The sequence below is a fragment of the Portunus trituberculatus genome, chromosome 41 (genome assembly GCF_017591435.1).
Source record: "Portunus trituberculatus isolate SZX2019 chromosome 41, ASM1759143v1, whole genome shotgun sequence".
NCBI classification, from domain to species: domain Eukaryota; kingdom Metazoa; phylum Arthropoda; class Malacostraca; order Decapoda; family Portunidae; genus Portunus; species Portunus trituberculatus.
Window position 1 is genome coordinate 14,173,886 of NC_059295.1, and position 17,316 is coordinate 14,191,201.

Consider the following 17,316-nt stretch of genomic DNA (forward strand, 5'->3'; position numbering starts at 1 on the left):
GAAAGAAAACACATTATCTTTGTAGATAGCAGCCATGACGAAATATGTGTGTCATTGGATATGTCAAGAGTGACTAGATGACAAAAATACGAGTCACTGTGAAGGGGTTAAACTATAAAATCAACAAACTCTTGGCTGGAAGGATTAGAGACAGTGTGATCCTCCTTGAATTACTCCCTAAATCTCCTCCACTTATATTGGTAATTCATAAGTGAGGAAGGTCATTTAAATTTTACCAGGAATTCTGTAACTCTGGAGGAATAGCCTTAATGTTTGTGGACTTGATAGTTTCCATGTGATTAACTATAGCATGGGGAAAGCATGGTGGTACCTATCAGCATGTGACTGACAGAGAAGGTTCCTGCACTTTGGAATGTATCGAGAAATGTCCACTGATGCTTGGAACCGTTGTCTCTAATCAGAATGGTGCAATCAAGATAAGGTTAATGTGGTTGGTGATATGCAGTCCTGATCTCTCCAGATAGAACAGTATGAAGAGCCTTCTCCACATACCCAAGAACTTTAGAAAAACATTCAGTGATGTATGCCATCATAGAGTGGAAGATTAGAACTGAATCCTCTGTTGGGTCTAGCATTGGATTCCTCTTTCCAATCATCACCCCAGTGATTGTTAAGAATCCCAGTGGAGACTGCAGGCTGTCCAGCCAAGGACCCTGCTGCCACAGACTGAGGGTGAGGGCTGACAAAGTGGATCTGGTGCTGGTGATAAGAGACATTAGACGAGAGGGCCATGTGTTCTCATGCTTTTCTGTGTCTTATGAGCAAAGAGGGAAAGAGGAATGACATGTGTTGAATTCAGCCCTCTTTGGCTGTGTGGATGCGATTAAGTCCTCAGCTAGCCTGCCTTGGTGATGCACAGCCCAACCCTCACCCTGACAGAGGTGGACAGAGGTGGTGTTCTGTAGACATCTCCTTGTTACTATCATGATCCAGTCCTAAGGGAGATCCTGGACAGGTAGGGGCCATGTCTTTCACCCCCCCCCATCACCACAGGAGGAGATCTCCTAATAAATGAATATTTATCTCTAGATCTCAAAACAATGATGCTGATGACATATATTACAACATACTTGAGTTCTAATACACAAGTCAATCACATCCTGTCTGCCAGTCATGCTTAACATCATTCTCAAACATTAGAAGCATAAAATAATTGTGAAAATTTTTTTTCTCTGCTTGTTTTCACAATTTGACCACTTGAACAGATAATTTCCAGCATCACTATACGTAACATTAAAACTGAAAAATTTACAGAAAAAAAATTGTCAATATATTTCTTTTACATGTGTATTGCACATGTAAAAGCAGAGCATTTTTGTTTATGATGAGTTAGGCCACACCTACTCCTAATGGAAATAAAATCTGATACTTAAATGCAATCATCTCAAAACTTAATTTGGTAAGTTCACCCATTGTAGTCTAAATGTCTCCTATGTCAAATACACAATTCAACTTCAGAGATTAATAAAACCGAGCAATATAAAAATTAACAACTAAAACTTCCAAATATAAGGGATAAATCCTTGGTCTACAGAATATGAACAATGGAAATGACAAGAACAATTCAGAGTATAAAGGATACTTTGCATGTGGTGAGTCAATCTGTCTTGTGATGGCTTTGTTCTTCATCTGCTCCTGCATGAGTCTCTTGATGTCTCTTGGTTCTCTACTGGTAGCCATTGTGGTGTCCTCTGCGTTCTTGTTTTGATACTCACAAATTACTAACTCTTCATTATGATGTGACGGTGATCAATGATGCATGTAAAGATCTGAAAATAAGGAATATGTATTATAAAATCAGTAGCAAAGACCAACAGCACCTCCCTCACCAAGGCATATCTTCCAATAACAGTGCATAACTCAGGCTTTTCCTTACTGGATAGAGTAACACAGGATTCTCTAGCTCAGTGACTATAAGGCTTAAAATTCTATTATCATAAATCATCCTTTAATAAAATCATCAGGATATACATAATAAACCTAGCATTCTTACATGTGAAGTAAACATATTATTCCACAAACTCTTCAACATTGGAATAAATTCTCAGTACTTTCCATGCCACTTTCACACAGTAAGACTTTCATGGACATATTACTTCCATGCCTCATTGTCCCTGTCACCACATTTCACTTGGTCATCTGTATTATTCCAGTTTCTGTATGATTTTATCCCCTCAGATCAGGGTTGTCAAACTCATTTACCTCAGCAGGCCACATTTCATAATAGTATAGAGTATGCACGCTAGATAATTATGAGCAAACTGATATCATATATTTAAGGAGTATATTATAATAATGATACGGGTTGAACCTCCCAAATCCAACGACTGCCGAACCTGAAGTTTGCCAGATTACAGAAAATTCCAGACTACAGGTGGTCCTTAAGTAAGCATCCTAAAATTCCTTACATAGTCTTAGTCAGCCTGTATTATACACTGCTGGTCAGAGCAGAAGGCACGGTACCTGTGAAGGAGATTAATGACACAGAAAATGTGTTTTAATGAGGGTATTCACCTAAACTAGTAATTGATAGGGTGCCATCGTGCCTTCTTGACTTTTCGAGTCTCTTGGGAAGTGAATCACCCAGGTGGTGGAGATACTGAGCGTCAATATTCTCCCATATGTCCTGAATAGTGGCTTGGAGGCGTGGGAGGGAGGAAGTATCTCTCTCTATTAGCTTCAGTTTTATGTACACCCAAAGATTTTTTATAGGGTTCAGGTCTGGCAAACTTGCTGACATTGCAGAAATCAAACCAGTCAACAATTAACTTTGCCGTATGGCACGGTGCACCATCTTGCATGAAGGTATCAGCATTGCACTTTTCCATACATTCATCTAATTCATCTAGAATTAGCTTAAAGTAGTTATTTTGGTTCATATGAACATTCTTAAGCAAAAACACTAATTTTTCAAGACCATAGTAGGAAAAACAACCCCACACAATCAAAGAATCTGGATTTTGATGTGTGTGTTGTGTAGCGTGGATCATGATGGTTACTACCGGGTCTGTTCTCTGGTTTTCTGTAATCTGAAAGCTTGCCTCATCTGACCAAAGTACCCTATGCCACTTACCTAAGTCCTAATCTTTGTGCTGAGACACAAACTGCTTGCCTACTGTTAAGGTAATCATGACTGAAGCAAGGTTTTGAAACTGCACAGCATCTCCGTTATCCCATGTCGCCTTTCACATATCTCTGCACACTCCTTTCACTCACCCCACCCAGCACAGAGGGTTCCTAGCCTAAAGTTCCTTGCTGTATATGCGAGGGTTGGCCTAAAGCTGTCTTCGAATAATGTTCAGAGTTCTCTGGCTCACATTGCACTTACGCCCTTCAGGTTTGTAAGGTGGTGGCGAAGCGTCTCTTCCTCCCTCACGATATATTTTTGGTCCAACATTGAACAGTTCTGAGAGCTTTGCCAGTGTTTGCAGAAATTTCTTGATTTGACTTATTCTCCCTCACTAAGGCACAAATGACTGAGATTTGGGCCTTACTAATTAGTTTCCTAGGTCCCATAATGGGTATTGACAGGGCACAATGGTAAGCTCACGCATCCACAAAAAGGGGTCGTGAGGGGTGGTGAAAGAAAATTCAAATGCAAGCACACGAACCACAGGCGAATGTTGACTAAGGAAACATATCATCTACTATGACTACTAGAGTTGCAGAGTTGTCAGATAGCAACATACAGTGAATAAAGCCGTATGTTTAGGAGTTACAAAGGGATGAATGAAATTTGGTCAGCGTGGAAGTCGTGGTCCCTTTCGCACCTTTCGCTCTGACCAGCAGTGTACCTGTAACACTGTGTTAATATGATATATGTTAGCTGTGCAAGTAAGTATGCATGCAGAAGGATACAGAAAAACAAGCATCATAGCAGCGCTGTTACTAACTGAAATCATCCTAGGAAATTGAATTTTTTTTCCACAAATCAAAATTATGATGGATTACAGAATTTGACGGATTCCAGAATTCAGGATTTTGGAGGTCCAACCTGTAATAATAATAATGATAAACATAATAATAATAAAGATAAACATAATAATGATAATAATAATGATAATAATAATAATAATAATAATAATAATAATAATAATAATAATAATAATAAAGGTAGACATATAAACTCATGTTCAAACCTGTGTGACCTAAAAACAAAGATGCAAAGGAAATCAACCAATTATTTACCTCAATTTGCAGTACTGCTACTCAAAGAAACTTGGCCTGTACAAGTGCATCAATGTTTGGCACTAAGGATTGAGTAATGGCTACCTTCAGTGTTGAATTGAGACTGTACAACGGGGTTATTTGGGACATTTTTATGTTAATTGTGGGATAATGAATGAACAAGTTATGTGAAAATAAACATTTCATTCCTTTGGATTACAGATTATAGGACTAGCTAACCTGGCAAAACTTTTCCAAATGAAAGGAATATTTTCTATATTTTTTTTCAATTTTTTAATGCCTGTCTCGAATTACCCCTTACTTTGGGGTAAATCTGGGCGGGTACCTGTATAACGGAAAAAACATAATACAAATCATCTTTTCAGACTAAATTAATATATATATCAGATGTATAGAGAAAAATACATATCCCATACACACACACACACACACACACACACACACACACACACACAGTAATAACAAATTGTGTCAAGAGTGGGATTCACATTGGTGGTAGCGGTGGGATCCATACACACACACACACACACACACACACACACACACACACACACACACACACACACACACACACACACACACACACACACACTTTCTATTAAACAGTGGTTTAATAGAAATTGTGAAGAAGCAAAAAAGAACAAAGAAAAGGCATGGAAGAAACTTAAGAAAAGCAGTGATGTATTATCAAGGGAAGGCTACAAAACAGCAAGGAATAGATATGTTGAAGTAAGGAGAACAGCACAGAAGGAATATGAACAGAGGGTGGTGGAAAACTGTGATAGTGACCCTAAAATGTTCTACAAATTCATAAATGGATAACTAAATAAAAGGGAGGCAATAGAAAAGGTAAAAAACGGGGAAGAAGTATATGAAGATGCTGCAGATATAGCTGAAATTTTGAACGACAACTTTTGCAAAGTGTTTACAAAGGAGGAGCATTTTATGGGAGGAAGGTCTACGGAAATAAAGCAAATGCAGGACATCATGGTTACTCAGGAAGACGTAAGGAAAATTATAAGCAATTTGGATATTAATAAATCAATGGGGCCTGATGGCATATCTGGGAGGTTGCTAAAAGAATGTAAGGATCAATTGTTGAACCCCATATTTGATATTGTGGAAACCTCCATACGAACAGGATTAGTCCCGAAAGAGTGGAAAAGAGCTGACATTGTGCCTATATATAAGAATGGTAGTAGAATGGAACCGCTAAATTATAGACCAGTATCGTTGACTAGTATATTGTGCAAGGTATGTGAAGAAGTAATTAAAGCTAAGTGGAGTGAGTATCTAGAAAGTGAAAACATTCTGAGTGAAAGGCAGTTTGGTTTCAGAAAAGGAAGATCGTGTGTATCCAATTTATTATGTTTTTATTCAAGAGTGACTGACATACTACAACATAGAGAGGGATGGGTGGATGCTATCTACCTGGACTTGAGAAAGGCCTTTGATAAAGTACCACACAATAGACTGATGTGGAAACTAAAGATGATTGGAGGAGTAAATGATAAACTAGCAAAATGGATGGAAAATTACTTAATGGGAAGAGAAATGAGAACAGTGGTGAGAGGAAGGAAGTCCGAGTGGAAGAAGGTAACCAGTGGAGTTCCACAAGGGTCAGTGCTGGGTCCCATCATGTTTTTGATTTATGTTAATGATATGCCAGTAGGAATTGACAGTTATATGAACATGTTTGCGGACGATACTAAAATTATGAGGAGAGTAAAGAATGTGGAAGATTGTAACAAGTTACAGGAAGATCTTGATAAAATATATGAGTGGAGTAAAGAGTGGCAGATGGAATTTAATATAGACAAGACCCATGTTATGAAAATGGGAAGAAGTAGATACAGACCAAACTGGGATTACAGGCTGGGTGATGAGAAAATTAAAGAGACCAATGAGGAGAAAGACTTAGGAGTAACCGTGCAAAACACTTTGTCACCGGAGAAACACATTAACAAGATTTTTTGGAAAACATACAACATGCTTCAAAATATTGGCCTTGCATTCCACTACCTAGATGAAGGAATGATGAAGAAGATATTATGTACCTTAATAAGACCCCAGTTAGAATATGCAGCATGTGTCTGGTCACCGCATATGAAGAAAAATGTGAAGAAGGTAGAAAGGGTACAGAGGCTGGCAACAAGGATGGTACCAGGACTCAGGGAGTTAGACTATGAGGAAAGACTGAGGAAGCTGGGGCTGACCACATTAGAAGAGAGAAGAACAAGAGGAGACATGATAACTATGTATAAATTGGTGAACAAGATTGACATACTGGATAGAGAGTTGATAAAGGTGACCACAAGTAATCATCTCCGAGGACATGGAAAAAGCTAATAAAGGACATCTGTCTAAATGACGTGAGAAAATACAGTTTCCCGCATCGTAGCATTGATAAGTGGAATAAACTGAGCAGTGATGTCGTTGATGCGGTGTGTGTCAATCAGATGAAAGAGAGATATGACAGGAATGGACAAGGAGACAAGACACAGAGAGCTTAGCTCGGGCCCTGTAATACACAAATAGGTAAATACACACACACACACACACACACACACACACACACACACACACACACACACACACACGCGGTAGCTCAGTGGTTAGAGCGCTGGCTTCACAAGCCAGAGGACTGGGGTTCGATTCCCCGGCTGGGTGGAGATATTTGGGTGTGTCTCCTTTCACGTGTAGCCCCTGTTCACCTAGCAGTGAGTAGGTACGGGATGTAAATCGAGGAGTTGTGACCTTGTTGTCCCGGTGTGTGGTGTGTGCCTGGTCTCAGGCCTATCCAAAGATCAGAAATAATGAGCTCTGAGCTCGTTCCGTAGGGTAACGTCTGGCTGTCTCGTCAGAGACTGCAGCAGATCAAACAGTGAATTACACACACACACACACACACACACACACACACACACACAAACACAAATCAACGCATCAGCAGTTTGCCAAAGCAGTTTTCAAATGAATGAATGCCTTTGTTAATCACTGGTTTCTCTAATTTAAGCACAATGTCATCAGAATGGGCTTCATATATATCTTTGTTTTTTGGATACTTGAAGGCTACAAAGCCTTGAACTACCTTGTTCTATTGCTGTAGGAATCATATAACATTGGATTAAGCATAATAGTTGTGTTACTGTAGAGTTCATATTCAAAATATACTAAAAAATCTAAGAAAAGCACTTTTACGTAATCCTGTCCCAAATTACCCCGTGTCTAATGTGTGGTATTTCTAGCAAAATCCTATTGGCTCAGATCCATAAAACATAATATCTGCAAACTTACCTCATGGGACAAGGATTCTGGCCTCAAAGTTTCAGGTGTGCAGCTATATTAGAAGTAGTGTAGAAGAACTGAAGTGTTTCCTTCATGCAGAGGGTGGGATTAAATGTCCTGATTTAAAGGGCAGCCTTTGGATGGACATTTAAATTTTGCCAAATTTTGATTAAAGAAAAAATGTTGGGAATTTTGTATCCTACCCTCTACAGGTCCTAAAGTAAAGGTTTTAAGGATTTTAGAACATCATATTAACTCGGTAATGAAATTAAATAATTTGTCCCAAATTAGCCCGAATGTCCCAAATTACCCCGTCGTACGAGATGTTCTTTTCAGTTAGTCCAGACTTCAGTCGAAACTTATTCAAGTTCATCTCAGAAAAGAGTTGTTCACAGACATAGGTACTGCTGAACATTGACATAATCTTTGAGGCAAAATATTTAATTCGGAGATATGTTACCCCAACATACTGATAAAATATTTCAATATCAACAATTGAAAACTTATCCTTTGACACAGAATTACACTGGAGCTCAATTAATTCTAATTGAAACTGTTCTCGTACCTCATCAGCACAAGCAGAGACAGGGTTTCAGAAAAAAGAAAAATCGTACTTATGGTTTTTTTAAAGTCTGTAAATCTTTCTCTGAATTTGTTCACTAACTTGGAAATCTTGTTGCAGTACTTTTCGGTGTTGATATTATCATGAAACTCAGGTGTGTCTTGCAGGGACTTCAAAGTTGGAAAGTATGCAGTACTACTTGTTACTAGTTGGCACTTGAAAAGTTTAAGCTTCAGCTAAAAGGCATGAATAGAGTCATGTAAATCTGTCACCAATTTACTGTGACCTTGCAGCCTTCTATTCAGTGCAACAAGTGTTCTATCATATCAATCAAGAAAGCTAGATCTTGAGCCAATTCTTTATCTATCAGTTCTTGCACATCCCTTCCTTTCTCATGCAAAATCTTTGTATTTTACTTTTTAATTCATAGAAGCGCTTCTGTACGACTCCTCAGCTTAAACAACGAACATCAGTGTGATACAGCACAATTCACCTATGAGTGTGAATTTCTTCCAAAAAGCTGATGAAATGTCTGAGGTTTAGACCTCGTGCAAGTATTAATTAAGTTTACTGCTTTAATAACTACATCCATGACATGATCCACCTTTAATGTCTTACTGTTGCAAGAAGGCTTCTACCTTCATCACCACTAGTCCTATAACTTCTATAGTATCGCCTGGCAGGATAATTGGCAAACAAAGGCTTAGAGGACTCGTTGGCACATGTCAACACCTCAAAGGCTTGAGATATCATGAAAGCTATGGGATGTGCATATCTTAAGTGAGGGATGGTGGCAGGAACTTGTACCACTGGACCACGGGCTTCTGGAAACTTCTCACAGATGAAGTCCATCATGGCTGTGATGGTAGAGGAAGACTCTTGACGATGGTCCTCCTTTTCCCCGATTCTCAATACCCACCAAGAGACATGGAGGAACGAAAGCTGAAAGGAATATGGAATAGGGAGTGAGAGCTATGCACCAAAACCGCACTGTGGTGATACGAAGATTGATGTGGAGAAGGTTGTTGTGGAACCAAACGATGGTGACGATATGTAGCTGACGGGGTTATCATCTGCTGATCACCCCCCTTTGGGTGCCGTAGATGGGGGAGAGGGGTGATGTGGTGCTGTCTCTCGCACCCCACCTCCCTTGGACTGAGTGGCTGGATGCGCTTGACATCCTATCGCCACAAGCAATCCGACCCTCACTCAAGGGTCTGAGATGGGCTAGCGGGCCAAAAACCTCACTTCTAGCCACATCTGGGTCCCATGCCAAAAGAAGCGACAGAGGCAGGCCTCACGCTTTTCCCCACCTCAGCTTGGGACCATTTCGTGAACAACAGGGTGTAAACCATCTCGGCATGCTTACCCAAATGAACACTCGATGGCTTGTGTCACAGGCTACCACCTCCCCATGCCCCTCTGCTAGGAATGCCTTTTGCACTTTGCTACACGCCGCAGGCTTTGAGGACGTTGGTCTAGAGCTAGCCAGACACTCTGCCTGAGACAACAAACTTGCTGGAAGCTTAGCAAGATTATTAAGACATGAATTTACCTGAGAAGCAATCATATCAGAAAGCATAGACTGCAGTGGAGAGCCATGGGCAAACATGGTGGCACGTTGACCTTCCAACGACAGAACCTGGCCTGCCTGAGAGGCCGAATCCTGAGGGATGACGCAACTCACTGAAGACAGAAAGTCCACCTGTACCACCCTGTGGGGCATGTCACCAGTCCCAAACCTGCTTCCTGAAGCACCAACACTACCCTGATGTTTAGCACAGGCATATCTGGTAAAGCACCGCTCCAACTTAGCCTGATAAATCCTGGCTGAATCCACCACCATGACATCCCAGCCTGCACATTCCTCACACCTTGAAGAAACAGTATAGGATCCACAACACGTAACAGCTTTGGTATGAGGGTCATGGGAGACATTAGGAAGAGCCCTGCTGTATTCCTGACATGCACACATCATTTTGGAGGAACCAGAAGGCAGAGCGCACAGGGGCCGAGCGCACAGGGGCCAGCGGTGGAGTCCCCGAGATGCCAGAACCATCTGCTCCGGACCACAGGCCGCCAGTGATAAACATAACACCGTCCATTGGGTGACTAATGCCTTTCCCCAGCACATCACTTTAAGCAGGGGATGGTGGAGAAGAAGCCACATGAGAAGACATCTTGATAGAAGGAAAAAACCACACCAACAGCGAAAGCAAAATCACAGAGAGCAGTGCATGTAGCTGCAATGAGTGTCAGTAGAGAAGTGGGGTGTGAAGATGGCTACTGCAGGGAGGAATAGGAAAACCGCATCGACTTGCATACAGGGGGGATTTGATTTTTTAGTCACTAACAGACACAAGGAGACAATGCATTCATTGCCTATAATAGAAAGAACAGGTCTTATATGAAATAAACAGTTACATTTTCAACAACTTTACTTCATCTTTCCCTCCTTCATTTCATCCTGACGGTACCACTACCGTCTGATCTGTCTCTAAAGTTGAACTCTTCACTCAAACCTGCTAACAACTACATCTTGGATGATTCTGGGTTTGTCCCATCGCTATCTAACTATTCAATTTTTAAGTTCTTCATAATGATATTTTCCATGCCCTTACTGGCCTAAACCTTAGAAAGGCTTATAGACCTGATGGGGTCCCTCCTATTGTTCTCAAAACCAGTGCCTCCATGCTTGCACCTTGCCTGATCTACTCTGTCTATCAACTTCTACCTTTCCTTCTAGTTGGAAGTTTGCCTACATTCAACAATTTTAATCCCTCAAACTACTACCCTATTATGTACTTAAATCTCTTGTTTGTCTAAAGTTTTTTTTAACCTATAGCTACATGTTGTCCTCTTATCCCACCCCTGAAGCTTCAACAAGAATAACAAAATTTCCAGCATGGAGATATGAAAAAAAAATAAATAAATATGAAATGAACAAGCATAAGTACAATGGTAGAAAGATATACAGTAAGCCCCCGAATTTAGCGAAATCCAGCTTAGCGAAACCCTTATTTAGCGACTGTCTGGAAAAAGGCCAAGCCCTCAAGTTTAGCAATTTTCTCTCATATTTAGCGAATGTACCGCGCTACACTGTCCCACCTCCCGCTCGCTCTGAGCCAATCGCGTGTCTGTTTGGCCGTGACGTCAGCCCCACAGTGCCTCTGGCATTCCCGCTCGACACGAGCTATTGTGTGTGTTAATCCAGCGTGTGAACTCATTTTTTGTGCTCCCATCCTCGCTGTTTAGTGAGTTTCGCTATCACCATGGCCTCCACTAGTGGTTCAGGGGTGCTGATTCTCATGAAGGTGGCGATGTTGCAGCTGTAAATGGGGACTCGAAATGGGGACTTTGGGTGGACGAAAGACTGATTGGTATTTTTCCCTATTTAATGTAGTATTGAAATTTGGCGAAATTCCAATTTAGCGATGGTTTCGGCAGACTAATAGGATCGCTAAATGTGGGGGCTTACTGTACTTCAGTTGTACAATGTGATTTTTGCAAAACTTATTTGATGCTGCAAAAACATGTTTCTAGTTTCTGTGGGAAATGGATTTTTTCTTGTTTTTAATATTTATCTTTTCTCCAGCAAGTGTGAGGATTCTTAAGAATATGGGATTTTCTGGTGGCAGAGATGAAAAATGCTGATCTACAAGTAAAACAATGGTTAGCACAACATTTGCAAATATATATACAACCCTAGAAATGGATACTTCCACAAAAATTCCCTAGAACCAATCCTAGTGTAAAAACAAAACAATGCCCTATAAAATGTTAAGAACATGATTTTTGTTTAACTTAGTGGATTCCGACAAACTCTATCTCTTGAGTTTTCATCCCGAGATATTTACGTTTCTGTGCATCAGAATGATTAGTAGTATCCCTGGGTGCCATTGTTATTCCAAATTGTTTTGAATCTCAGGTGTTTGAGCATGATTCTGGAACCTTGATTGAAAGTGCATATGCACGGTAAATTTTTCACAGCTAATAAAGAAATCATAGAATTTATCAACCAGTCAAATGGTGTTTTATTTTGTAAGTGAAAGCTGACTGCTCACTAACCTGCAATTCTTAACCACTCTCTTGCCATGTTCAATTGTGAAGGGTGTTTCATTCTTTTTTTTTTTTTTTTTTTTAGAGGTATAACAGTAAAAAAAAAAACGTAGCATTAAATTTTTTCAAACCTTACAATGTTATACCATGTACTGCAGAGTCGCAGGTGTCAATCAGAATGCATTTTTCAAGATGAACAAGTTGATTGGCAGTGCTCAAAAACTTTCCAGGTTGGGGACACAAAGAGGCAGCAGTACTGTGGTTACAGCACAAGCCAATTTAATGGAAGGACTAAGCTGGGCTAGGTTTGGTTAAGTTTGATCAGTATACCTGAGTGGGATCTTGGTTAGGTTAATATTCTTGAGGGGATTAGGCAGGCAGAGCCCCCATTAGGCTAGGTCAAATCAGTATCCCTGATGGAGGTTATCAATGATGTGCCCTCCAGCTAGGATTTCTGGATATGGAGACTAAATTTGCTGATAAGCTTTGTTTTTAAATCACATAAATGTCTAGGGATTTTTTCTCAAGGTATCTAGAGAAAATACCTAGATGCATTACTGACTTTAGGGTTTTTTCTCACAAAAAATTTCATTAGTTCACCTCCCCACCCAAAACCCTGTATTCCTACATGTCCCAAAACTTATTGAAGAACTGGTAGATTATGGTGTAATTCTGAAAATATACCTTTGGTTAGGTTAGGTTTATTTAGCTTAGCATGCTAACAGTAAATGCAAGATCAAGGAGATGGCCACCACCACAACAAGAATAGCAAGGTGGCACACTTTTTAATATTTACCAACCTATTACCTTATTTTGCTTTGCTTTGACAAGTTCTACAAAGTTAATACATATTGTATATTCTGTAACCTAAGTCTATGACATGTAAGCTCGGGAAGGGACAATGGTTACCTCCATATTTCCTAAAAATGAAATAACTCAGCGATAGACGGCAGAATGGAAGGGCTTCCAACTGCATGATTACACCCAACAAAACGCAAGTGAGATGGACGAATTATTGAGTAGTTAGCATTGCCATACTGTGGCGCGGCTCCCGACTCCTAGCTCTCCCATAGGATGACAAAGCTGGGTCAGACTTTGTCACTTCACCGTCGATTGCTGTACATCAGTAGTATGATATGGGCAGGCTTACCACACTAATAAATCACACATACACAATACAAGGTTGCAGACCAACTTACCTCTGTCAAAAGTCATCGACAACACTCACCGTCCTCAGCTCACCAATGGTTCACTGGTTTGTTTATAACTTTATATCGCTCGGCGCTCACTTTCCTCTATCGCCTTGCCCAAGAAATAGAACAATCACAGAACTGCAAAATAATAGAAAGCTAACCAATAGAGAGAAAAATGACTGGGTGCTTGCAAAATGTATACATAGAAGAAATGTGTAACGCCATTAAAAAGAGATCTGTTGCAGAGGTATTTCTCACCCATGCGTTTAACATGCATATATATATATATATATATATATATATATATATATATATATATATATATATATATATATATATATATATATTACGCTTTGAATAATTAAACCATTCCAATGAAAATTATCTGGACAATCTGAATTGTTCAAAAGCCTTTTCTATATCAATATAAAGCATCCAATCAAGCTAAATATGTCATGGTATCATACAGGGTGGGGCGCGGCTACTTCCCGATTTTAAAATGAAATAAAAACCTGTTCACACTTCTTTTTTATGCCTTTCACACAACATGGGAGATTTACTTTTACACTGTTTTAAAGACAATATTTTAAATGTCCACCTTCATTGTCAATACACTGATTCAGACAATTTCGGAAGCTTTGGTCTACTCTCTCCAGCATGTTGAGCGGTATATTGGCTATTTCAGTTCTGATGGCGTTCAGTAGGTCTTCCAGGATCAGTGGACGGTCGTTATAAACCATGAATTTGAGATATCCCCACAGGAAATAATCACAGGGGGCTATATCAGTGTGTGCTCACACTGCATGCATTTCAATGGGATTCCTAAGAGAATTAAGCTTTTCCCGACCGACTGATTTCCTTGAGAGGAGACTTAAACTGGCCTGTGCGCTCACCTGATTTGGCCCCCTGTGATTATTTCCTGTAGGGATTGGTTTATAACGACCGTCCACAGACCCTGGAAGACCTACAGAACGCCATCTGAAGTGGAATAGCCAATATACCGCTCAACATGCTGGAGAGAGTAGACCAAAGCTTCCGAAATCGTCTGAATCAGTGTATTGACAATGGAGGTGGACATTTAAAAGATATTGTCTTTAAAACAGTGTAAAAGTAAATCTCCCATGTTGTGTGAAAGGCATAAAAGAAGAATAAAAATTGTGAAGTGTGAACAGGTTTTTATTTCATTCTCAAATCGGGAAGTATCCGCGCCCCACCCTTTACAATTGTGAATGACCTGGGTTTGTTCCTCTCATTCCGTGGTTATACACTTCACAATATAAGAATATCATTATATATTAAATATTCACGGAGTAAAGAACTAGAACACTAGAAAGAGACTGTAAAGTCTATGGTCATAGAATGGATCATTACTAATTCTATACTACCACCAGGGCCGTGCAGAGACCATTGGAGGGGCAGGGGCTCAAAAGTTTAAAAGGGGCATTTGAAGGGATTTGAAGTTACGGGTTAGTTATTTCATGACTTTCAGCTTTAATTGAATTCTGCAAAAGGGCACTTCGGGCATCAAGGTTCAAAGGGTCAGGGGCTCAAGCCCCCTCCGCCCCCCCCCCTCTGCACGGCCCTGACTACCACCAGTAGTTTCCCGTGTCTAGCTAGATAATATATGGGTGGATTGTCATAACCGTGAGCCACCACGGGCTTCCTATCGTCGGGTCACTTCAAGGATTCTAGGGAGGATATACGGGTTCAATGGGAGGGCTGGAGGAATTGATTAGGGAACCTCGCTTCTAACAGATGGCGCGCGGGTCGCAGGTAGTAACGGGGTGAGGGATGGGGTGTTCCATCAGCGGGGGAGGATGAGGTACAAGATTCAAACAGTCAATCAGTCACGGGAAGGAGCGCAAGGCACATCAACCATTTGGGTCACTCCAAGGAATATACAGAGAGTAAGTTTTGATGTGGGTTAAATAGCGACGGTGCTGCCATCTGTTGGAAGCGAGTACTTTCATAGAAAGCGTTGTTAGGAATAACTTAAAATTTCTCCCATGCTTCTTCCCCCACCCCCTATTTTTCCCTGCATTCTTTCGTGGTTATGAACTTATAAGGCAATTAAAACATATATATATATATATATATATATATATATATATATATATATATATATATATATATATATATATATATATATATATATATATATATATATATATATATATATATATATATATATATATATATATATATATGTAACAATTTCACTTAGTGCATTCCACTTCTCCACGTGGTGTGGAAAACTATTTTCCAATAACCTTCACACACTGCCTCATCCTAATCTGCTTTATGTCCTCTTGTCCTAGCATCTGTCACCAGCACCAGGTCTTCCTTGTCTATTTTCTTAATGCCATTTACTATTCTATACATTGTTATTCTCTTCTATCTTGTAAGGTTGGCAGTCCCATTTCCTTCAGCCTTTCTTTATGTTAGATCCTTTAGTTCTGGCACCATTTTTGTAGCTATCTTCTGGATCTGTTCTAATCTTACATCTTTTTTAGAGCTCAGTGAGTCAGTGACCACACTACTGCTGCATATTCTAGCTTAGGACGTATCATACACGTGATAATTTTTTCATCTTATCTTCTTTGTTCATGTATTGAAATGCCATTATAATATTAGTCAACATTTTATATACTAAACCAAATACAGTGGAGACTCAATACTTGAACATCTAAATACTTGAACTTTTCAATACTCGAACGCAAAAGTTTGATTTAATACTCAAAACAATACCTGACAGTCGAACGTCCACACACGTGGTTGTAAACAAAGGTTCCCTGTTGTCCCCCTTCTCCTTCCGCCAGTTATGACTTGTGCTGCCGCGGTCATCAGAGCAGCATTCTCCTGCATTCTATTGGTAGTTTTTCATTTATAAACTTACATAAACACTGCAGGTTTATTAGTGGTGAAAATATCTGGTAATCAAACGGCCGCACATTTGGTCGTATAGAAAGCTCTGTCATCTCCCTTCTTGCAGCTGCCACTGTACTGTTCTGATACCAAATTACTGATAATACGGGTATTACCAAATTACCGGTATACAAGATGCTGGTGTGCATCTCTAGTCCTGCCGCAGTCTTCAGAAAAACAACATTCTATTGCGTTCTGTAAGTAGTTTTTCATTCAGAAACTTACGATGGCACCAAAGAGTCTTATTAGTGATGAACATAAGGAATCTGTGTTAGTGAGCCACAGCCCTCCACTAGTGGATTCACAAGAATCACACCAGGAGAAAAGTTACAAAGATGTTTTCATGGATGGTGACATCCTGCAGCAACCTCCCTCCTCCTCCCTACCCTTTTCCCCCTTCTCTTTTGAGTTATCCATCACCCTTCACTTACGGTATGTACTAATCACAATTTTTTAAAAAACACTTAAAATTTTTATAAACCTTAGGTTTTGCTAAGATAAGAACGAATTACCTGATTTATAGGTATCAATAATCAAACTTTTTAATACTCAAACAGCCACTTGGAACAAATTAAGTTTGAGTATTGAGTCTCCACTGTATCTTACTTGTGTTTTCAGGGATCAGATTTTCCTGTATAATCACTCCCAGATCTTTTTCCTCTTTAGTCTTCATTACTTGTTCCTCTCCCATTTGACAGTTCCATACCAGTCTTCTGTAACTCTTTCCTAGTCCCATTATGTGACATTTCTTGGCATTGAACTCTAATTTCCACTTCTTACCCCACTCGTGGATATTGTTCAAATATTCCTGCAGCAGCCAATAGTCCTCTCGGTTTTTATTACTCTTAACAATTACTCGTGTGTGTGTGTGTGTATTTACCTAGTTGCAGTTTTACAGGGCCTGGGCTTTACGCTCGTGTGGCCCCATCTCCATATCTACTTATTCAATTTTTCTTTAAAGCTATGCACACTCTTTGCTGACACCACTTCCTCACTCAACTGTTCCAAGTCCCAACACATCTTTGCGGGAAACTATATTTTTTAACATCTCTCAGACATCTTCCCTTCCTCAGTTTTTTT

The 17,316-nt window shown here is 39.9% G+C and overlaps 1 protein-coding gene across 2 annotated transcripts in view; it reads right to left on the reverse strand.

The window, feature by feature from the left end:
• LOC123516533 (zinc finger protein 830-like) overlaps positions 1-13,490 on the reverse strand; it is a 40,770-nt gene extending 27,280 nt beyond the window's left edge. For both annotated transcript variants that reach the window (XM_045275962.1, XM_045275963.1), the window contains exons 1-2: positions 13,318-13,490; positions 1,604-1,790 (exon numbers count right to left, since the gene is read on the reverse strand). In XM_045275962.1, coding sequence (XP_045131897.1) covers positions 1,604-1,701 — 98 coding nt within the window. In that variant the 5' untranslated portion in view covers positions 1,702-1,790; positions 13,318-13,490. The remainder of the gene's footprint in view (positions 1-1,603; positions 1,791-13,317) is intronic.
• Positions 13,491-17,316: the final 3,826 nt, after the last annotated feature.